The sequence below is a fragment of the Notolabrus celidotus genome, chromosome 15, assembly GCF_009762535.1.
Source record: "Notolabrus celidotus isolate fNotCel1 chromosome 15, fNotCel1.pri, whole genome shotgun sequence".
NCBI classification, from domain to species: Eukaryota; Metazoa; Chordata; class Actinopteri; order Labriformes; family Labridae; genus Notolabrus; species Notolabrus celidotus.
In genome coordinates this window covers 14,243,614-14,268,279 of record NC_048286.1, presented here as the reverse complement: position 1 = coordinate 14,268,279, position 24,666 = coordinate 14,243,614, and the positions used below count along the sequence as shown (strand labels likewise).

The window sequence follows — 24,666 nt, the reverse complement described above, 5'->3', positions numbered from 1 at the left end:
GCCTGTATCACTCCTGCCTGCTTTCTCTATTTGCCATGTTGCTGCAGCCAGCCAGGCGTTATGGTCCCAGCTGTCATCACAACTTCAAATCATCTCTCTTTCCCTCAGTGCTAATTCACGTCACGTAGCTGTGAACATTGCTCTCCTCCCTTCCCTCCCTCCCCCACTTCAGCTATGAATTAGATGACAGGTTGCATCCAATGCATGGCAAATCAGTCCGTTCAGAAGGTGACAATGGTCTCATTTGGCTATCATCATTCTGAAGAGCACAATGAATAAATAAAAAAAGCAAGTATTATTTTGTATGATTACTTTCATGGAAATAGAAGAGGCTTTTCCCCCAGGATATATGTATAATCCACCTTGCAGTATGCTGTTTATTACCTGACTGGAAAACAAACAGCCTGAGGTAGTTGTGATAGCGGGTGCGTAAACCAGGAATAAGCTTTGCTTACTTTGTTGAGCTTTGTTGGATTAACTTGGTGTTAGTGTTTTATTTTGAAAGAGGTAAGAGAAAATTGTGTTCTTAATGTGTTTATATCAATACAGGAGGTTTATATTTTCCTGTCCTAACACTGTGCATACTCAAACACCTAGAGAAATAAGAATGTGGTCGTCAACAACAGTCATTAGATGAAGAAAAACAGGCTGATTAAAAACTGAAGTCCCTCCCCACCAGGTGCTTTACATGCTGGATAAACATGCATTTTAATGACACAGAAGAGGTGTCACAGATAAATCTGTTTTCTTTTCTTCTTAAGTCATGAAGGTGATTTCTAATGATAGATTATTGGTGAAAATTGATTATCAAAATAAATGGAAATCTGTTGTCTTTTCAATGACTGATAGTCAACTAACCATGGCAGCTTTAAACTTGGATTCTTTAAAACAAGCGGCAATTTCCTGTGTCAAGAAATAAACCTAATGCAGATGTGCAAAACACTGCAGTTCCTCCAGTGTCCACTTGAGGCGGGCGCCAGAAGCCAAGGAAGCACCAATAACATGGTAAAATAGTAAATAAACTTGTTAATAGTCTGGTAGTAAAATAGTATTGGGCTGAATAGCTCATTCTCTATTTGCACACACTGAACAGGGTTGAGGGGTTTCATTTTTTTGTAATGCTCATCCGTTTTGATCATGTTAAGGTTAAAAGCCATGTGCAATTACGCATAGTTAGAGACATGGCTGGCACGACTGACAGGCAGGGGCATTGTAGCTATTTGCCAGATTGGGTGTCAGCATTATCAAGTAGTCGAAAGCCATTTCTTGGACCTCAAAACATTTTGATAGGACCAGTATGTGGCATCGCTTAGTCTGGTCCATGTTTTATACAGTCTGTGCTAGCAGAGGAAGGTATCTGCTGGTTATTAATAACATTTATTTTAGCTGTTTATGTAGCCTGAAGATGATACAGGTTCTGTTGCCCACTGATGCTCAACAAAGCAATGTTGGTATCAGAACAAAGGGATTTATCATTCAGCCTATTCATGCGCATATATGATTCACCGCTCGGCTAACGAGTCCCCTAACACTCTCTGAATTATTTTTGCTGGAAGGTATAAAATGTCTGGAAGAATTTGACAGAATTAATAAACAACCTGTTGCCATGTCTCTGCCTTTCTTCTTCTTCCTCTCCTCTACAGTTGCCCAGAAGGTTGTGGCCATGAGGAAAAAGCAGCAGCTCTCGATCGGTCCATGCAAATCTCTCCCAAACTCCCCCAGTCACTCATCAGTCCCAGCTGCATCTATCCCCTCTGTTCACATTAACCAGGTAAGATCGAAACACAGCTTTGATGTTATACAAAGAAGTCTTTAACATGATTAGTTTATGTAATTCTTCTCATAATCATAACTTTTGCTGTCAGTGTGGGAAAACAAATAAAATTTCCCTTCATATGAAAATCCTGTCCTAAATTTACCTGCTTGTTTATTGTTTTTCGCCCTCTCCTCTTCTGACTCTCTGACTTTCTTCCTCCCTCTTCCTCCCTCCTCTCTCCTTATTCGGTTCCTCTTAATCTCTCTCGCTCCCCAGGCGGCCAATGGTGGGGGTGCATTCAGTGACTACTCCTCCTCCGTTCCCTCCACCCCCAGCATAAGTCAGCGGGAGATGCGCATCGAGACCATCGCTGCCTCCAACACACCCACGCCCATCCGCAAGCAGTCAAAGCGCCGCTCCAACATTTTCACAGTAAGTATGCGACAGCTGATGCAAAGCAACACCCACTCACATTACTAGAAGGCATGGTGCCAGGCATACTTTGTCCACCAGAGGGAGACAGGTAGCTTGAAATGCATCACAGCAACCTCTCCAGCCTCCCATGCAGGCAAAGGAAGCGTCTTGTTCACACAGCACAATGGGCAAAGGAGAAAAGACTAAAGAAAAATAATATTAGCTCCCCGAAGTCCTTTGAAAAAGTCTTTAAAAGCAAATATTAACTAAGCACTGTGGAAAAAACTTCTCTTATTTATTTTTCTTTCTAATTGGACACATGGATTAAGTTTCTCATCTCACCCACGAAAAAATAGGCTCTTCGCACTGTCTAAATCTTTGACCTCCCTCCCCCCACCCCTCTTTATTTTCACTAGATCCTTTCTTTGCAGTGATTTCCCTTTTGGGGAGAGACGGCAGCAACAAACCGCCAAGTCCACCCCTCCTCCCTGCCCTGCCTGATCGAGCTAAACTAACAGTCCGAGCCAGCCAATGCCCTGTTTACACGCTGCTAATAACGCATGCCCTCACCCTCCAACAACACCCCTGCTCCAGATAGAAGGGCTCATCCAGCTTCTTCCCATCTCGCTGAGTCTAAATAACTCCCCCAGTCCTTCGCCCCAGTTACTTCTACTCCGGCCCAAATCTGACCTCGGCCACCAAGATTCACTACCGCACAGTCAGAGCCCCTGTCCCCTGTCTGCCTGCTCTCTCCCCCATGTCCTGTCGTATTTTCTCTAACCGATAGCATATGTGTGCACTAACCACTCTAATTTCCTTAGCTGTCCTAAGCTTGTCTTTTTACTTGTAGCCTCTGCCCTCTTCTTCTACCCAGCCTGCTTCCCCCTTCCCTCCTTTCTCCTCCTCCTCCCTCCTACACCAGCCTTCTTCTCTGCTGCTAAGCCTCTCCTAATCTTACAGAGCCAGACCTCTGCCTCCTCAAGGTCTGTAGAAATTCCACCACAAGTGGCATTTTTATTCCTTCCTCTTCTAATGCAGGGGCCAAAGAGCTAAAATGTGTTTCAAACCAGTATCACACTGAATTGCTGAGGCAGCTTTTCCAGAGGTTAAGTTTTCTACCTGTTTCCCAGGTTTCTGCAGAACTTTGTAATCTTAGTGAGACAGATATCAGGCTCTTTGAGATTCCCCCCTCCCAACCTCAACAACACCCTTCTCCTCTACCTGTCCCTGTCCCCCTTTTCCTCTTTTCCCCTCAGACCGCTGTCTCCCACCTCTTGCCTTTTCCCCCTCCATCTCTTTTTAACTAACTCTTTCTCTAACATCCCTATCTACACCCCAATCTCCCCTCTATTTCTCCTCCTGCCTTCACCCTGTTACCCCAGCTGCTGTGGAAGCTGCAGGCTTTTGTGGCCTCCGAGCAGTACAGGCTGTGTGCTAGCTCCCCTTGTTGTCTCCCTTCCCCCCTGCTAGGTAGTGACTAACCATGTCCACCAGAGAAATGAGCCTCTCCCCATCCGCGTCATGGAGATACCGAAGCACGCCACCTACCCGGTGTGGGTGCCAGAGTGGCAAGCCGAGCGGGAGTTTCAGCTCATGACCTTCTGAGGAGCAGCGAGCCGAGGGTGGGAGGAGGGAGGGTGAGGGAGGAGAGGAGGAGAAGGAGGAGGAAAGAAGGAAACAGAGGAGGAGGAAAGTATACGGGGGCGATCTCGACATTTCTTCAGTGACACTTGAAGAGTGCGACAGGCCTCAGGAGAGGAAGACTCGCAGTGCCGACCTTTTTTTGCCATTTGACAAACCCACAGAAAGAGAAAATACTTCATCAACACAACAATATCGAGGATCTCCCTTTCCTAGCTTTTTCCATTCTCAAAAATACTTCTCTGTCAGTTCTCTAAAAGTCTTGCTGCTCACTCAAAGACAGCAGGCGGCCATCCAGACAGCCTCTCATGTTTTCTAGCCACATTTGTAAGTAGTTCACTTTATTTTGATTTTTGGAAGATTAAGAGGAGAACTCATTGAAAGAAAATATGCCTTAATGTCATCAGTTGACAAGCTTTGACGGACTCATCTTAGTCATTGAACACAAGTTGTTTTGTAATATTAAAAAGGAGAAAATATCTGCAAGAATTGAATTCAGATATAATCAAATATAGGATTAATGTTTGTCACATTTATTGCGCTGGCATTGGGACTCTTTAAATTGAGAAATGTCCTCTGCAATGTTCAGTTTATTAAGTTCACATTGTTTTTCTTCTGACTTTTTGACTCTAATTGAATCTGATTGCTAAAACATCAGACGTAGTTAATAAAAAACACTCCTTAAAGAGGTGAATAGTTTTGAATGAGACATTGATTTGGCAGATTTTTTGAAGCAAGTAAGCAAAAATCAAAGCTTTACTACAGAGGATCTTATCACTCTCCGTCTACTCACCACCCTCACAAATCAATTTCACCAACCACAATCATTTCAAGCCAGTTCTTACCATAACTGTCTTTGGCCACTAGGTGTCAGCACAGTACACATTATTCTTTCCTAGTGCTTCCATGGTCAATAAATCTAAATGATCTGTTTTGTAACTGTCTGTGAGTTCCTGACGTCTTCAGGCTGTCTGTCCCTTTTTGTGTTGAAAAGCACACTGTTTAGGAGTTAAGATGAATACTACGACATTTTTTATACTTAATTCCATCCCACTCTTTCATTCATCCTCATCGAACCATTTATTAATGTCTGCCATTCGGTTTTTTCCATATCATGTTTTTAGTCCCTTGACTTGTTGCTGGATCACATATGACACAAAACATGACCAAAAAAAATGACAAACAAAAAAAAATAACCATTTGACACTGTTTTTCAATATTTGCAGATTTGTGCTTCTGTTTCCAACCTTTCTTCAACAAAAAGGGCTTTCCAACTCCTTCCGAATTAGAAGAGCATGATGGGTTAAAAAAAAAAAAACGAAAAAAAAAAAAAGAGTCCCCCTGCTTTGCCAATCCTGATAGAGAAGAGATTATTTTTACGGACTTACAGCTTGTCACTGCTTTACCCTTGGTGCTTTCTTGCATTGAGGGTAATGCTTAGAACTTGCACTAAATGGAAACCATAGGACTTTGCGCCTAATGCAGCCTAAAGCTGAGTCCAATGAGTGTTTGATCACACTCGGTAGACTTTCCAATATCACCAAGTGAGACAGACTGTAGGGACTCTTCTGGAAATGCCCCGTCCACCTCTGCCCCCGAACCCCGACCCCTAACTCCCCCAACTTACATTCAAACATCCCATACAAATACACGCCGTACAGTCAAGTCACTCTTGGAACTGTTATCCAGCCGCCCAAAGGACACAACCTTTCCTTACATGACATCACACTGCCTTTTGCCATAAATGAGGACTCAAGGACTAGAGGTGCCAAGTTGTTTTTTGTTCTTCCTTTTAGAGTATTCCTACAATCATTTGGTCCATTTTGATTTGATTCCTTCTTTTTTTCCAGGGAGTTTTAAAGTATTGAATGAATTTCAATTGTGGTTTAAATGTATTATTATAGAGGTATTTAAGAGAAAGGTAAAATGGGTAATTTTATGAAGGCCTTCATAAAAACTAGGGTAGTCAGGGTGTAAGACTGCAGAGATATTACACTGAAAGTTGCCAACAAATGAAACTGGGTTGCACCGACTTGTATGAATGTAGTTAAACTTAACCTTTGTTTTCCTTTTATTTATTTTAAGTTATTTATTTTCTGCACATTTAATTTTTGATTCATTTATTTATTTATTTATTTTCATATTTCTCAATTTACGTTTAGTACAGAGATTATGAACTCTTGCATAATCGCTTTTCTATCATGAACGGATTGACGAAACTATAGACCGCTGTATATCTTGTATTGTATTTTATTTACAATGGTACTCTATAAAAAGTACATACATATAAGGAGTATATGAAATAATGCCTTTATTGTCCATCCTATATTTTGTGGGAACTGCAATGTTTGGCTCAATCTGTTGAATATTTTGAAGTGAATTTGTGACTTGCTTTGTATGGTGTCTGTATAGAAGCTAAACAAGTCATCATAAAAAATAAAATGTTGGAAAAATATACACACCAGAGTTGGTTTACTTGAACTCAGACTCTACCTCTTCTCCATTGGTGACTGGACATTTCTCATGTTCTGAGTGAGACCATACACACTCATGTCTGTCCCTGCTTGTACCTCATCTCTTTATTTGTTTTGGGGTGGGAAGGTTATTTTTGATTGATTTAATCACTTCAAAGGTTATGTACATTGTCTTACAAATTTTCCCCAAACAGGTTTGACCAGAGAAATGAAATGTTGATGTGTTTTTGAATTTTTTTCATTCTGAGTTGTTTGATATTGTGAAATAAAACTAATGTTCCAGCAGGTTTTACAGGTCAAAGGTCGGAGGAGGCTTCTGTTAACTAATTCTCCTTTAAAATAACCTCTTTCCCCTTTCTCCTTGTAACCTTCTATTAACTGTAATGTATTTAACATGCTGTAAAAGCCTGCTACTATGCTAAAGGCACAGCTGAAGCTACACTGGTATAGCAGCAGTTGATTCTGCAGGTCCACTAAGGGCCCACTCTGGCTCTCAAACAGAGGAAAAGGATCCCCCAAAGGGTTTCAGGGCTGAGTCATGACTCAATGTGTGGTCGTCCTTGGTCTCCTCTGTGTTGAGATGTGTCTAGTGTGGTCTTGGTTTGGTCTCTTCTTTGATTTTTTATTTCTTTTTAACTTGCACGTCGGTGTTACTGCTGTTTGTTACTGCTGGTCTGCTTGTCTGTTAATTTCGAGCTTCTTTTGAGACTTTTTATTTTGCAACGTCGAGTTCCTCCACAAATACTGCAAATGCTCAACACACAAACTCTCACCTCCACCTCTGACCCCCAGTCTCCCTTTCTCCTCACCTCACCCCCACACACCACAACACACATGACTACGCCCCAAAATCTCACCTCACACCCAACACCTCCCTCTCTGCTTTGCCGTCAGTGTGTCGCTGCCGTTGCTGACTGATTTTCTTGTTTTCTTGCAGTCGCGGAAAGCCAGCGAACAATCAAAGAGCGTTGACAGTAAAACAGACAGCATAGGCAGTGGAAGGGCCATACCTATAAAACAGGTAAGCAATTTTACTTTTCTTTCCCACCTAAATTTCCCAAAGGTACCTTGGTAAGTATGCTCCAATGATATGTCAGTAGATGTTGTTTTCTATTTGACATTAAAATACTGTGTGTATCAGATTTGAGATGGATTGGCCATACAGTTATGTCTGAATTAGCTTAAGTCATGTGCAACTAAAACCACTAGATGGCGACGTTATACAACATAACAAATACCTTCAACGTCAGTACAGATGTAGCAGAGCAGAGCTGCAAGAGACAATAAGGCTGATGGTCAAATCACTGTCAGAGTCATTAGCATGGAAAACACATGCTTATCAATTAGGTGTAACATGAATATATATAAATAGGTTTTAATGCAATAAAAGCATGGTCTTTCTTTATTCTTAGAAATCATAGGTGTATTAAATGTATGATTCAAGAGTTCTATAATGGATCAGTGGAGTACAAATTTAATACATTTCTCGAATTGCTATATCGCGAATTTCAAACACTTTGCGAACATTTTGTGTGAAAATAAAACGTCACAGAATATATTGCGAAATGGTTGTGTTAATGGGTAATGTTACATTTTTCTTAGATTACGTGAATCACTTTATGATACATGATTACAGTCCTGTGACACTTTTTCACAATCATGAAATCTGATCATGTGTCACACTTTTCATAAAACAACAGTTCTCTATGGAGCTTTATTATTGACAAAATGTTTGATTTTATTTTTAATAAAAGGGGATTCATGCGTAGCAATGTTTTCTACTTGGAAAGCTAAATTAGAAAATAGAAATGTATTCATTTTTTTTAAATGAGGTAGTGTTCAAGTTTAATACATTTTTATCAAACTGTTGCTTTAAGTATTACATTTTCACTTACATCTCAGTGATTTCTAGGTTAAAGTAGGTTTTTCACACCAATGTTTTACAAAACGGCTTTCTTCATCATTTTTCTTTCTCATACCATCTTGCATTGCTTTTAGAGGCAGAGCACTGTATTACCCCACTAGACAAGGATCATTTCCAAAGGTCCGACTGTAACCGGAGGAAATGTAATTGACACATTGATTAGTAATCACTCGTGATTATACGAGGGCTTTTGAAAAGGGGTCAGCATCCTTATATTATCCTCTTTACCTGTGAATCATAGGAGATAATGTCCTTTTTTTAAAATAATGAACCAGACCTTCTCGTTCCCTTTGGGAGAAAATTGCAGAGGCTTCGGTCCAGCTGATATAATGACAGGGTGACGCTTCCACGTCCCCTCACTCAATCAGAAAATAACGCTTTGGGGAAAGCGGTTAAACAGACACGGTGTTTGTCAGTCGACCTATCCGTCACTGATAGTGTATGTCTGTGTAACAGATAAAAAAGGTTCTTGATGTTATAAAACTTAAACGAATTAAGTAGTGTTCTATAAAATCAAAGTCCTTCTTTTTAACACAATAAAGGTTCAAATTAAGGTTGCATTTGGATGGAAGGTGGCTTAAAAAATATCCTAAAAATCAACCAAGAAGTTTAAAATTGTATGATAGACATTCCGTAATCACGTAATTTATGTTTTCTCTCCAAAGTGCTCTTTTTATTTATTTATATCAGGGTAATTTCCACAGAAGCTGGTAGATCTGATGAGTATAGGTGAACAGTTTTGGTTTTCACAGATTAGAAAGAATCCCCCCTTTGAGCAATCTTTACTGTAAACTCCCCCATTCGTATCCACTACACTCTGTGGAACCCCTCTTCTGAAGTCCAGGGCCAGTTTCCCTGAGTATCATGGCAACTTTTGACAAGACAAGTCACCACCACCCAACCCTCCCCTTTTTTTTAATCTACAAAGGCTTTTATTTTGGAGGTGGGCTGGAGTTTGGCTTTACAGATGTGTGGAGGGAGGGACACAGGGGGTTCATGGTGTCACTAGCTGATCTGCTGGCCAGTCAAATGCACAATCAAGGAGATCAAAGTGTCAATGTGTGCTTAATTACCGCTCTCCCCCTCACCCTATAGGGCCAAATTACACATGACCCCCTCCACCACCTCTTTTCCCCCATCGCCTTTCCCCTCCCCTCTTTAAAGTAGTGGGGATAACAATGCAGCCACTGCTGAAGAGCTGCCAACAGCTTCTGCCCCATCAACCCCCCCTCCACCAAACCCAACACACAGACACACACTTTTTTCCCCCTCCACGGCCCATCACAAAGGGCCGGCCTATCAGTCAGCTGCAGTGGCAGGATGCAGCTTTTCTCCTGGTCCAATGACAAAAGAGAGAGAAAGACACTATCTCTTCTGTGTAGAAATCACAATTGTGTAGACACAGAGAGCGCGGCTGACCAGCAGCTTGTTTCCCTCTGTCACACAGGCTGAACATCTCTTTATATATGTGTGAGTGTGAGGGGGGGCTGTGTTAAAGGGCTCCACACTTGCTGCCGTTAAACTATGAAGAAAGAACAAGTGGTCAATCCAAAGTAGTGAACGATTGCACAGTTATGATAAATGATCTCAAATCATTCACCGAGCTTCAAATGACTAAAGATGACATGATATATCAGCCATAATGAGCAGCTGATCAGATAGAACAACAAGAAAATGAGTCTTCATGTGTAATGATTTGTACATTACTGTCCCACTAACATTATTGATCTGCTCCATGGCTTTAATAAATATTTGAAGCTTGGCACTGATTGCATGTATAGATTTATTTCTGCCTCAGTAAGGCCACAAGATGAGCAACATATTTGCTTGTAAAACATGCATTACAAAGTTGCTGGAGGCCCTGTGACTGGGTCATTTACTTTGTATGATTAGAGAGCCATTTAAAAGTGTTTACAGTTATTGACTACATTGAGAGGAGTCTGGGCAGTCAGCAATTTATTGATCAGGGGGGACAGTGTGTTTTTTTTTCTTGAAAAAATCCTCACAATTATCAATAGTTCTTGAACACTTAACAAAGGCTATCTACTATGAAAAATACTTGTTGTATTTTACTGAATTGGATAATTTCATGAAGTCTAACTTTGAGCAGGTGCCTATTATGAAACAGTAATCAAACACAATATACTTAAGTTGAACAAAACAAATCTAATTTTGCTTTTCCTCTCTAAACACTAAGGAGATAGTGTCTCATATGATTTTTAATTTTATAACAATGCCTGAAAGATTGTTCTGCAAAGTTTTCAAAGTAAATTATGACCTTCCCCAGACATTGATATTAGCACTAAGATGTAATTCTGTACTTTTGAGAGTGGATATAGATTTAGTTGAAAGTTTTTAAAGGAATTTGTGAGGAAAATGAAAGTGTGATCAAGCTGTTTAGAGGCGATCGATTACACTCCAGGAAAACCAAAATCTAGAGTCCCAGTATGCAGCAGCCCCCCACCCCCACCCCTCAGATGAAACAGGGATCGGATTAGGATGATTGTCGGCAAACAGCCTGGTGCCCGGGTCACCGAGGGTCAGCCCTGCCTGATGTGTTAATCAGGATTAAAGCCTGCAGGATGGGCCTGGCTGGCAAAATACTATCCCTTTAACCCCCCCCCTTTTCAGCACACACACATACACACTCACACAGGTCCTGGCTGTAAAAGCACAAACATTGCCCCGGCTTAATCCCCTAATTAAGCGAGCCCCTCCTCACTGTTTAACCCCAGAGAGCCTCCTGGCCCTTGCACTCAGCAGCGTTTGGTCACCTCCAGCAGAGGAACTGCATTGTTTACCAGTGGATTTACTCAGCAGATAAGGAACCCATCTGAGGCTCTAAAAGGCCCCAAAAGATAAAGTAGAAAAGAATAAGAGCTGAGTGGGCTTTGAAGAGGGGAGATCACACTCCCTAATCCCTGGATTGAGAGGTCTTCCAGAGTTCACCATGTTATGTGTATGAATGTAGGGAGGAGGTCTGGCAAATTGGATTGTTTCTCTCTCTCTCTCTGAAGGGTCGCTGTGTCAGAGGACTCAAATTTTGGCGCCTCAAATGTCACGATAGACAAACATATCAGAAAACCAGTCAGCCAACAAGTACAAATGGGAACAGAATTTTTAAAGGGGTTTTATTGTACATAATCATTTTCATATTGAATCCTAATTGTCTCTTGAAATTATATTTGTTTTCTTTATTACTCACCGCAAAGTAAACGCTCATTGTAGCTGCTGAAACAAATCTGTAATAACAATAATAACGCTGTTTTATGGTAGTTAACATCCATTATGGCTCATATCCTCCACCATGCTGCTCAGAGAGGAGCAGATGCTCACCGTGATGTCTTGTCTCTTACAGGGAATCCTTCTGAAGCGAAGTGGCAAATCCCTCAACAAGGAGTGGAAAAAGAAATATGTCACACTGTGTGATAATGGCGTCCTCACTTACCACCCCAGTTTACATGTAAGTCCAAATCTTCCTCTCTCTTTTTTTATTTCCTCTCCCATTTCTTTTCCAATCCTCTTTATGTGTTTGCTACACTACTGTTTGGTGCGGGTGGTTTTAATGCAGGACGTTTTCAACCACTGAATGTAATTCTCTTGATGCGATTACATTTAGCACCACTGCTACAGCAAACTGGATTACAACTATATGGGCTCACGATTTCTACAGAGACGTATGGCTGTATATAATAGCCATGTTAGCTAACCTTGTGGCTTTAAGCTTAGTATTAAGAAACAGGGTATCCTAGTGGTCATCTCTGCTCCCCCTGTGGTGCACATCACCGGTGCCGGCTAATGGAGACATGCCTGCACTGCTGCGTGCCCACTGCGCCCAGACTCCACGCTGGCTTGTATTTATAATGGTTCTCACTGCACGGCAGCAGAGCCTGACCAGCCTCCCACATCCATCTTTGTCAGAATCCCGCTGGGCTGCTAATACCTCTTAAACACTCGGCTGGCTGGCAGCAGACAGCTCAGGAGCCCGGTGCCACTGTCAGAAATGCCCGTCTCTCTCAGAAAGTCCTCCAGTCAATCTCTGATCCTTCCAGTCCCTTGTTTGTGGCAATTTAGCTGAGCAAAAAATGAAACATTTCAGCAACGTCTCATCTCTAACTTTGAGCAGAAGCCCAACAGTTAGACGTGAACCTTGTGTGTGTGGCCGTGTTGCTCTGACAGTGTGTTAGTGGTTTAATTTACAAGCGGTTATTAGCAGAGCAGCGCTGTGCTACAGTGATGTATGTAATTGACTGAACAGGCTATCTCTTGATCATTACAGCTATTACAGGTCATCGAGGCAATCTATGAATCTATGAATCTGTTGACTTACAGGGAGAGGTGAAATAAGGGAGACAGTTGCATTAGCGCCGTAACAGCTCGAGCTCATTTTGAGCAGCGGAGCAGAGAAGGAGTAAGAAAGGAAAAAGAGGAGTAGAGAGAGAGGGGGAGATTGAGAAAAGGAGAGAGGGAGGGAGGCAGACTGAGAGTGGAAGAGGGGAACCTTTAATTTCGCAGTCAGCCAAGCCATCCACACAATCACCTTCTGTTAATTCTATCTGCTACATCAATTAAATTGTTTGTAGAAACTAATTGAATGTGGCTTAATCACACATCTTAATAGCTTTGCACGCTTCGATCTGGCTGTTAATTCCAGCAATAAAATGAAATGAGAGCGCTCACTGGGTAATTAGCGAGGAGGCTTGGGAAAGAAATGAGTGCTTTATGACACGGTAATAAAGCAGAGGAGCCGGTGGGGGGACGGCAAAGGCCGAGCTCGCCTCTATCTGGGTCTTTTTCTGCTGAGCCCAATGATTTTCACCTTGGCTTCCCACATTTGGGCACTAGGTGCTTTAAACCAAATCAAATGCCCAAATTGAAAGTGAATGAGACTGTTTGCATTCATTAAGCCTCAGATCTCGCTATTATGAGAGACAGTGTGGGCACAGGTGATGTATAATGGCTTTACAATCATTTTTCCACTATCACACACCCCTAGTGGAAGGTCTGAGATGGGTTGTGACTAATGGGGGCGGAAATTGAATAGTCTTTTAATTTGTTTTTCTTTCATAATTCCTGGATTCTTGTGGGTCCGCTGTGGATAATCAGTGCCTGGAATTGAGGGAAACTATCTGACTTGTGCTTGAGCAGAGTGCAGATCATTCATAAGAATTGACATGTTGTTGTTTTATTTTTTATTTTTGTAGGACTACATGCAGAATGTGCATGGGAAAGAGATCGACCTGCTGAGGACAACAGTGAAGATTCCTGGGAAGCGACCCCCTAGAGCGGTAGCCACTGTCGCCCCAACTGCTAGTCCCAAAACCAACGGGCTGACCAAGGATCGCAGCACCTTGCAGCTGGGCATAGGAAACACAGGTATGTTTCTTGCCCTTAAAGGCCAACATTTGAGTAATACATGTAAATAAAGCTCTTTTTTCATATTTAAGATTGACCGTAGTGCAGTAAAGAATTTAAAATGTATTTTTACTGCACTAAGGCACCTTTAAAACAACATCAATTTATTTCTCTTTTCACTGGTTTTTATGAGGCATTTATATGTTACATTGAAGTCAAAGTAAGTCTTTCATATGTGGTAGAAACATAAATCACAAGTGTTTGTGGAAAGGAGCACAGTGGTGAAAATCTATGACCTCGCATATTTCAACTCGAAATATAGTGGGGCATTTTCTGAGGGCTTTATCAGGATCAGGACAGCATAAAATGTGGCTAAGTATGGCACATAGTATGACATTTTTTATGGGTTTTCGTATGTGAAAACAAAAACGTGTGCACTGATAAGAAAAAGTGGACAAGCAGGGCCTTGTAGAAGTGTCATCTAAATTAACCCTCCTGTTATGTTTGTTTCTCTGGAACAGCAATAATGTTCCTGGGTCAATTTGACCCGGAGCATATTCAATTATCCAAAAGTGTCAGAACCCCCCAAAAAAAACAATACATATTTTTTAAATCTATTTTTTAACTCCATTACTAACCAGTTAAATCAAGATTTAGTCCATTGGTGTTCTTTAATTCTCACAGATCATCATTCAATGAGGATAACTCACTCGATTTTCATTCAAATGAATGTTAAAACTTGTTTTAATGTACATTGGAAAGCCCTAAATATAAATACAATAGTTTCACATGACATGGATCTTGACGATTTAATTTTTTTTTTAAAGAAGTGTTGTTGATAAATTAACACGACACCTCTTCTCTCACATGCTGCCAAGATTTGTATGCTGCACTTAGCAGGTTTGGAAGGCATTTATTGGCTAAAATAAACTTTTTAAAGGGTCAATTTGACCCCCAACATAACAGGAGGGTTAAGACATAAACATTTCGGAGGACTTTTGGAGATCATATCAGAGAGCGTCTCTGTAAAGTAAACTGTTTTAACTATTCTGCCATCCTGTTCTCACCAACACCACCTGCAGTGGAAAAGAACACTCAGAGCCTCTATCTCTTTAATGGCAGCTTGAATGAATACTGCATCATAAGGATAATAATACTCACTTATGTCAGTAGATTTGAAATGACAGACATGGTGAGTTAAGAGGGATTTCTCATTTTTCATGTAGGCCCCAAAAGAGGAAACAAATTACAGGTATGATATGTAATGGTTACTCAATGAGTCGTTTATTACTGTACTAATTTTCTCTTCAACCTCAATTTGTGATTAATCATAAAAATGAGTCCCAACAGGTTAATTATCTACTTACGGTATGTTTCTTTCATGCAAATTAGCCTACTCATAGTATGCACAATGATGGCTTAATGAGCGTCTATGAGAAATCTATTAATTCTCATAATTACTAAACAGGGAATTAATAATGTTGTTTGAACATTATGCCCATATTTAAAGAACTAAAACAAAATAGTTTGTTTATGTTTTTGCCGCTGTGACACTGACCTAGTTGTTTGTCATTCTCTGTGGTAGTAGGAGGGTCCTAAGAACAAAAAACACTTGGATCCTGAGTACAGAGCCAGGGTTTCTCCACCTTTCAAGTTTAAAAATAGAGCTCTTCTCCCAAAGAGCTGCGCCACCGGAGGCTGCAGAGAGTCTGGCAGGCTTACAGAGGGGAAGCCAGTGATTGGATTTAGGGGTTAGGATTAAGAGTAATTAATACTAATTAGCAAAGCGATCCCCAGAGGGAGGCGGGGTCCTTCATCGGCTGTGAAATGGGCAGTGTTTCCATCACTCGGGCTAAGGCCAACAGGCTGAGAGTGGGTTCAGAGCCAAAAGACGGGTCAGCAGGGACCATTAGCACTGTCCAAGCAGGTTACTGTTAAACCTGGCCAAGGTGCTGCTACTGCTGAACAGGTTAATCAGTCAAAAGCAAGAAGATGTAGGAGTTTACAGAGCAGAGGACGCTGCATAGAGGTTGTTGAAACTCCCAAACTGTTCACCTTGAGTGTTAGGTTGAGGGGAGTCATTGGGGCAGACAAAGGGCCTTGAAAATCAGGCCAGACCAAGTTTGGGGGAAATAGCACCAACTGGTTTGTTTTCTGCTTTAGCTCCTCTTTTTTATTATCCCAATTATGTCTGTTTGTTGGAAAAAAAGACTCCTAAGTGACAATTTCCCAAGATTTTCAGTTGCTATCCATTTGTGCATCAGGGAACAATGTGAGAGAGATTTGCCTTAATCTCCATTTAGGAAAAGAAAGGTTACAAATCACATCAGGTCTCTCTCTGGGTGGAGGACCCTCTTCTGATTATGTGATCGGGATTTTGATTTCATTAGACGTGCAATTGATGAAGGGAACAAAGGGGTAATTTTTCATTCACGGCGTCCAAATCACAAGCCTTGTCTGTGCCTTTGGTAATTCATTCATTCCTTAGATCTAAAGACCTTTATAATCACTGGGAGAAGAGGGATAGGGACAGAGAGAAGGAGGGGGCGGAGTGGATGAGGGGAGATGGGAAGATGAAGAGCAGAGGCTGAGGAGACAGAGAGTAAATGAGAGAACGCATGCGCCCATGAGTTTGCCGAGCGGCCAGGTTTAATTCCTTTGCTGGGTGCTGAGCGGAACCGTTTTAAATATGATCCTCCGTGTTAACACGCATCCTGCCGTGTCACCGGCGACAGATACATTGTATCAAAGTATTAATGGGCTCAGTCACTTTGAATCAATCCTGTGGAGGAGAGAGATGCATGAGGATGAGGTGGAAGTGTTTGGATCATTCTCTGCTCGCACTGTACCACAATTTGTCTCCAGCTCTAATCTAAAGCGGAGTAGATCCACTACTCTCTGACCAGCAGACATGCCACTGACTACATTACACTTCTGATTTTAACACTGGAGTAACTATTACCATTATGTTCCTAATCTTATCGTCTTATTAAACTCCTAAACAATATGGGATGAGCTGCAGTTCTCTGTAAACAACACCAGTATTACAATGAGAGGAAATATGTCCATATTGAACTTATCAAGAGCAGATTTTCGTTAATCTTTTTATCAAAGAAATATGCTTCTGCTACATTTTCACTATTTTTCCTGAACTTTTAGCCAATATGTTTTTTACAAGTTACAATTTCTTTAATTAGTTCCTCTCTCTTTTCCACGTTTCCCCTGATGACTGTATCAGTACAGCATGAGATGCACATATCCTTCAGGATGATCTACGCACAGATATTTGCTCGGTCCATATAAAGTATACTGCATATGTTTTTGTTTACCACTAAGTAACATATTTATTAGTATTAAATCTTGAGTTTATTGAATTTGAAGGAAGAGTTTAACACAACAGGAGTTATGAGCCAGACATTTCTCAAAGAATCCTCTGACATTCCCAAAATCAAAAGACTGAAATGAAGAAAAATGACTATCAAAATGTTGTCTAACAAAAGGGAATTAACTGACTTAAAAGCTGAAAAAAGCATGGAGATATTTCTATACAGAGAGTTAAACAGGAAGTCTTTAATCCTTAGTTTTTTAAAGTATAGTTTTTAATACGAGCGTCTGAGTGACTTGTGCAGGCGCTGACAGCAGAGACACTGTCAGTGTTGGAAGGGGACGTCTGTCTGGGTGTCGGTCAGGATGATGATGGTGGATTACACACAGCCGCAGATGATGTTCTGCCCGGCCCACATTACCATGAATGCTTCATTATCCCACTACTTGTACATAATGGCAACAACTCCACGGAGGGGTCAGGCCTTGTCACGGCTCATCAACCCACTGACGGCCCCGGCCTAAAGAGAAATGAGAAGCAAGGCAGCGCTGCTCCCCGCTAATCCATCGCCTCTACTTAACACTCGAGCCCCAGATAGCCTGCAGAATACACTGTATGGCTTTTGTTATCTCTTTGTACACAGTTAGGAAGAATTATTCATAATGTTACTTTGTTGTTCAAAGTTTGCATTAATTTGAGTTAAAACTTGACATGGGAATGGTTTGTTCTAAAAGGGTAACAACCTGTTTGGTAAGAAATGTTAAATGTTAAATCTCCCTTTTTGCTGCTTCTGCTAATTGCTAATGTAAAAATGTAAAAACACTCTTTAAAGAGCAAAATATTTCCATCAGGATCGTCTTTAAGTAGATGTACTAATGCATTATCATTAGTATGAACTCTAGGTATTAAATGTAAGACAAATGCCTGTACAATAGAATTGCGGTGGTCACAATTATATACTTAACATTACATCATCATTACTGATACATAAATGTGTTAGAGGCATGTTAATAAAGCTTGGACAGACATGGTTTTCTTTATGCTGTTTTTTTTAATGGAAATTAATCATACTAAAATAAAGGAGACATATTTCTAGAAGGCAAAATCTTAAGAATAAGAATAATAACTATATTTATAGAGCCTTTTTCAAAAACTTGGCTACAAAATGCCTTACATGTGCAGCAAAATTAAACATCTTGCTTGGCAAAATCTCTTTAAAGTAGTGGGGTAGAGAGGACAATATTACCCTCTGATATACAGCTGATAAAAAAGGAAGAAGTCATAAAATAAGTCACTTATATTTGTATTTGTGCACTAATCAGAACTATTTACCTTGTCCTGCCATCTACATTCACAAAAAATAACATTGATAAATTCAGTAATTGTAAGGCAGTCTGTGCTTAGAATCTTGTCTCTGTTTTAAAGCACTGACTGCCCTTGTGAAAAAGTACACATTGTTTTTGCCCAGTGATGATAATGGTCCTTATCAAAACATTTTAAAATGTATTTCTTACAATTGGCATCAATGCTTGTTGTCTGCATTTGAACACTTAATCCGTCTGTGTTAAATTAAATCCTTCGGACATGAGTCTGCGCTCGTCAGGTCATCGTCAGTTCAGCATAGTGCCACTGCAGTTAAACACGCTGGAGTCAGGTCAGGCTGGAGCTGCTGCTCTTTTAATGCCACAAGCTGATTATTTCTCCACTGTAATTACATTATCCTCCCCTTTATGCAGGAGTGGTCTCTGGGGACTAATGGATACAGCCATGTATAATTCATTCATCATTAGCATCCAATTTGACAATTAGACCTGATTGTTGAATTTTAAATATCAATCCAAGTTGCAGTGTAGTTATCTAACAGTTTTTTTTTCTCACTCCTTTTTTTGAGATGTCATAGAGTCGAACTTTGGAAATAGACAGAAATTAATATTTTAAGTGTAAATTCAGGAATCACCTGAAAGCAATGAGGTCATTAAATATTTAGATGTGTAAATTGGGCTTTTTTCTCTCGACCTGAAATTAGCTACTGTTCTGTTTTCTGGAAAAACACATTTGTACATATTCCTTTATTTCCTGCAGTAATGATGACAATAACCACAGATTTATGTGGTTAATTTAAGTATCATTAATCCGTCACTTTCTAAAAAACAAAGTTTCACATTTCCTTTTCGCTACCCCTACTCCTCTGCTCCATCTCCCCCTCCTCGTCCTCCTCCCTCCTCCTCCTCTGCTCTGATTTCAGCATGCTAATTTAGTCGGTGCTCCTCAGCATGATTCCCTCGCTCTCTCTCCCGTTCTTGCTGCGATTCTGCTCCCTCCCCTCTGGGACCTGAAGATTAATATTCCTGGGCCCAACAAGATAATTACTGATACTAATTAGACATGATTATGTGAATTTGATACACTTATTACTCTAGATAATGAGTAGGACATATTATCCTAACAAGCACCCGTGCCGCTTAGTTTACTTTACACACGACCCACACTCTATATTTTCTGTTATTGTCACCTCAATCAGAAACTGATATTCTCTTGTAATTATTGAATAAAAGGCCTTGATGTGTGATACCTGGAAAATGAGGAAGCATTGTTGAAAAAATCAGAGATGTTGCGTGTTTTCAAAAACTAAGCATCTGGAAATGTAACCTCGGAGTGTTAAAGCAGTGCCTTTGCCCTCATTTAATCATCAACTTTTACAGAAAAAATAACTGTCAAGTAACTCTTCTGATAGCAAATTATATTATTAGACAACCCATCTTTTCTTGTAGATAATATGTACTAATATGTTTCAAATGATATATATGCTTTTCAGAAGAAATCCTACAATTTTCAAAAACCACGACAGTTACATCAGTGTGATGCATCTCAGCGCTCAGGCAGGAAATCCGATTCCCCTCACCTGACTGGAAGTGTATCGATGAGTTTTTCAGAGTAGTTAGGATGTGTTGTAGTGACTGCTCGCGAACAGTTGGGAAGGACCCCACATGGCGCAGCCTAACCCATGAATTAGTAAAGAGAGTCAGGCGTCCGTGGCTCGCCTGATTGGAAGTTAGGGAGAGAACGCCTGCTGACGCCAGTGGAGATCGATGTGGCAGTCAGAGGGATGAGGCGAGATAATTAGCGTTCAGAGTGTATCTTGTTAATTAAGGGCTAATTAGAGGCAGAGGCGGAGGGAGAGGGTTGTTGTGTGTGTGTGTGTGTCTGTGTCTGTGTGAGGGGGGGATGTTTGACAGAGGATTCTGCACAAATGAGGTGGCAGCAGCATTGCAGTGCTGCAGAAACTACCAGAAACTGTTGACTCAATTACAACATTATTACCTCTTTACACACAACAATCCTACCAGACTACGTTTATTAAGAACACAAGGATACAGGGTTGATTATATTATGTCTGTCACTTATTTTGCAGGGGCTCCTCACTCCAACAGCAGTTCGTCCCTCCAGACGGGCGCGTCAGTGTTTGGCAGCAGTAAAGATGGCATGCACCAACGCTCCTTCTCTGTGTCCAGCGCCGACCAGTGGAATGAAGCCATCAACACCAGTACAAGCAGCGGAGCTCGTAAGACCTTCAACATTATTTCTAAAGTCCTCACCACACATTACCAACGCAATTTGAATATTCATTGAACGAAGACAAGAAAAAATGTACAGAAAATAGAGGATTGGATCTAGAGGTGTGCTGTGATGGAGATGCAATTCCTTGAGTTTTTCAGACAGGTGGAAGAAGCCTCATTTTCATAATTAGGTGATCAGGGCTGTGATCGCTGTGACCTTTTAGGTTGCCACTCTGTGAGAGAAGCATTGCTGCGTTCACAGGAGAGGAACAGGGAATGTTAACTTTCTGCCATCCATGCATCTCTGCTTCCTGCCTCTGTGTCACATCTCACCTTGTCACTGTACTTGGGTGAAGTTAGATAATATATTCACCATGCATGTCACCACCCGGCCCCCCCATTCTGTCTTTACCTTCCATCTTACTCTTAACCCCCTCCTCCTCCTCCTCCTCCTCCTCCTCCTCCTCCTCCTCCTCCACTGTTTTCCTCTTTTTTTCTTGCGAAGAGGAAAATGAATGCTTTTTGGGGGTACCATTCATCACCAGTTATTTCCCTCTCTTTGTGGTTGGCAGTAAAAAAGCACTTAAATGCACATCAACAGAATAACAGTCATTTCCATGCATGTTTGCACTCTGGTAGTTCTCATTAGCACGGCGGCGGCTCCCCCCCTCCCCATGGGCTCCCAGGGGCCCCGGCAGTTTAAAGAGCGCACTTTACGAGCGCTGCTGGAGTCCAACTGCACGGCCCTCGTGGTTCCGCAGACAAGCCTGTCTCTCATTTGGAGCTGCCAAACGATCAATTCTGCCTGGACGCAGGCACTTCCATCACCCCCTACCCCCGTCTCCCATCAGCAGCATGCCCAAAGCAGAATTACTTAGATTCGTGGGGTCCTCAAATAAATGAGCATGAGTGTGTGTTGTGTATGTGTGTGTTCTTGCTGATTTTTTGTAAGTGTTTGTATGTGATTTCTTTTCCCCATGAATTGTGTTTGCATCTGCATTAAAATGTGTGTGGGAGGAGAAACAGGCTTCATACTGGATGTTTGTGGATGTGCATTCAGCAGCCGATCTACAAAGGACAAATATGGTTTCCTAAACGTTTGATTTTGATAATAAGGAGGCCCTACAACTTCCCATTTTCATGTTTGGTAAACTGAAAAGCCCTCCATTTTAACATAGCTCATTAACCAGCATCCAGTCTTCAACTAAATCAGATCCACAATTTGCTCCATTATTCTATTTTCTTCAATTATTTCCATGCTACTCTTAAGGTAACCACAAATGAGCTTGAGTGAGGCAAATGAGCTGAAAATAATGGTAAAAACATTGCATCAAATGATAGATATGTTGCACGTCTTTGGGAAGGAGTCTCTCTGTAATCAGTGCATAGTGAGTGCAGACAGTTTAAGTCTTGAACATTTTGTGTCTCGAAGACTTCCCTGAACATCTTACTTTTATGTCTCCTTAAAATGTTACCATCTGAGTTATGACATTAGAATACATCTGCAGTGAAAAGTGTGCCTGGACTATCCAAAGACATAAACCTGATTGAAATGCGGCACTCTTAGTTTTCATCCTAATGTGCCTTCAATAATCAATAGAGGGTGTTCCACAGTGAAGGGTGCTCATGTTTTGCCATTTGAATTGACTTGAACCAAGCCCAATCACTCCATTATCCTTGGTGAAGGTTGCAGGTTAACATAAAATGTGATTCTGAGATGCAAAAACAGCAGATTGATGATTCAGTGGCGAATGAATGCATCTTAGCCAGGTAACCATTTCCATATTATTTAAAGAATGTCCTCATTTGTAAACCTATTGAGCCAAGGCAGAAGCACAGATAGTAACGTCTCTTGAATATTGAGCGCAGATTTTTGATTAAATCTCGGCCCAATTTTTCTATTGCTTGCATTCATAAAGACACCCATTCTTAATGCACTGGGTGCTTGTTTAGATCGCGCTCTCCTCGGTACACCTCAATCTCTGAACCTGAATTAAAAACAAGAGGCTCAAACAGACGACTGAGCAATGTGACAGCTGGCTCACTGATGACAAAAACGAAAGTCCTGATCAGAGGGTGAGCGATGTCACGTTCCTAAAGACAAGGATAATCAATGTTACCCATCAGTCAGTAATTAAATCAGTGTTAACCTGTTGTTTGAGAAGATTTACATGTGGCTCATTGTTGTGGTCAAAAATATGACACTGGGCTTAAATCAGCCCCAACTGAAGGAAATAGTATTTCATTAAGCAATTGAGCTCCATTAAGACTCAGGACTGTGACTATGTGTGAAATGTGTGGTCAGCTTTGTTTGTGAGATTTAATGGAAAACAGGTAGACAGAAAGCCCATTAAATGTTTGATCATTCAAAAATAAATGTTCACTGGTCCCAGTGTCTAAAATATGAGGAAATATTGCTTTAAAGCTTTTACCTGAGAAAACAAGTATTCATAGAACATTATTTTAGACTGTGTGAGATGAAAGTAAGATGTCTAATGCATTTTTTTTGTCCATTTAATTGAAAAAAATAAAAACGTCCATCAAATACTCGCAAGTTAGTCCAAAATGAAAATGATTGTTAGTTGCAGCCATAATGTTTTGGCAACATTTCAACTTTTTACATTTTAGATTATAATTTTACACTCTGAAGCACTATATTATTGCCCTTCATGAAAATTCCATCACTGACGTTTTCATTCTTGTCCCGTGCGTCAGTGTTGCCACCACTCTGCTCTGTTATGTGTTAATTCTCTTTAAGTTATTTCTCTCCTCTAAGTTTGCGTATCATTACACAAGTAGTTAATGCACAGATAGCCTTTTCCTGTGGCACTGTGTTTTATACCTTGGCCTCCTGATGCGAGGGTGATAGCATGTGGGGCGTTTGATTTCTACGCCAGGCCGTAATGAAGTTTGACATTTAGTTTGGAGAGAGCAGCAGAGCGCGATCAGGCCTTGATTAGTACGCTCTAATTGAGGATAATAAGGGGGAGGCGGTGATTGTTTCTAATTTTTGCCATTAATTGCAGCCGTTGGCTTTGATTGAGGACAGGCAGGGCTGCCATGTCAAGGGGCCTGGCGGAATCATAGTGCTCCTCACCCGGAGCCTCTTGAATAACAATGAAACGACTCCCCTCCTTTGCATTGCCCCCCTCTGCCTCCCTCTCTCTCACCCTTTTTTTTTTCCTCATTCATTCTCAGTGTGACATTAGTAAAGGCAGGATACTGTTAGCAGTCCGCTCTTTGTCTCACCCATAGTCTTCATCCTGAAGCATGTTTAAACTGTCATCTCCGTGGTGGGAGTGCATTACACAGTAATCACAGGTTAGGCTGATACCTTTGCTGCTGCCCAGGTGATGGTGGCTGAGTGGGAAAGAGACTCCTGATCCCCAACGTGCTTCATTATCCAGCCCGGTCTTGATGGCCCTCATACACTAACGGCTCACTAATAATACCACAGTGAATGCAGAATCAGTCCAATTCTAACTTTATAATTCTCAATTTAAGAATAATAATCTTGCATAGCTTAGCTCTGAGAACCACTTAAAGACCGGAGACTCCAAGTTATACAAAACCATTAGTGCTCAAGTGCTCACATATTATTTCCTCAGTAAGGTGTACTGTAGTATTATTCATTTTCTGCCCCATACCTCCTTCTTACAAAATTCTTAAAGCCTATTCTGTGCAAACTAAAGGAGGTGTATAGCCCACTACATGTTTCAGGTGCAGGAGGTGCAGGATGAGCAGAGCTGGGGTCATTTTCCACAACATTAGGGCCCAAAATTGATAATTAGAGGTGTTTATGACACGGTTGGGCCCCCGAGGGGCAGCCCTCCCCTTTAACCTCAAGCGACATTAAACAAATGCTGGCTGTCACGTCGGAGGCAGGTTGGAGCTCAAGTCTTCCACCCGCCATACGGAGCCATGCTGGCGGGACAGACGCTGGGATGAAGAGGGAGGAGGAAGCAGAGGGTGGGGGTGGAGGGGTGGGGGGGGGCACAGGGAGGACCCCTGTGCCCCCAGCTGTCTGAGCCAGCTAATGACTCGTCTCAGGGGGGCTGTTGTAAGAGAGCAGGGAAATTGAAACAGACGCCTCGACTAGGAGCTGCTACATGTGTGGCTGCGTGCTGCCATTCAAAACACCAGAGAGCTTAATGTATGTAGGCCAACACAAGCACCAATGTTATGTTTATTAATGTGTAACAATATTCTCTGAGTAGAAT

General features: G+C 41.3%; 1 protein-coding gene across 1 annotated transcript in view; it reads left to right on the top strand.

The window, feature by feature from the left end:
* Positions 1 to 24,666, top strand: part of agap3 (ArfGAP with GTPase domain, ankyrin repeat and PH domain 3) — a 134,668-nt gene that overhangs the window by 80,176 nt on the left and 29,826 nt on the right. Inside the window, exons 7-12 of the mRNA XM_034702520.1 lie at positions 1,644 to 1,771; positions 2,033 to 2,188; positions 7,223 to 7,306; positions 11,568 to 11,672; positions 13,414 to 13,585; positions 20,302 to 20,451. Coding sequence (XP_034558411.1) covers positions 1,644 to 1,771; positions 2,033 to 2,188; positions 7,223 to 7,306; positions 11,568 to 11,672; positions 13,414 to 13,585; positions 20,302 to 20,451 — 795 coding nt within the window. The remainder of the gene's footprint in view (positions 1 to 1,643; positions 1,772 to 2,032; positions 2,189 to 7,222; positions 7,307 to 11,567; positions 11,673 to 13,413; positions 13,586 to 20,301; positions 20,452 to 24,666) is intronic.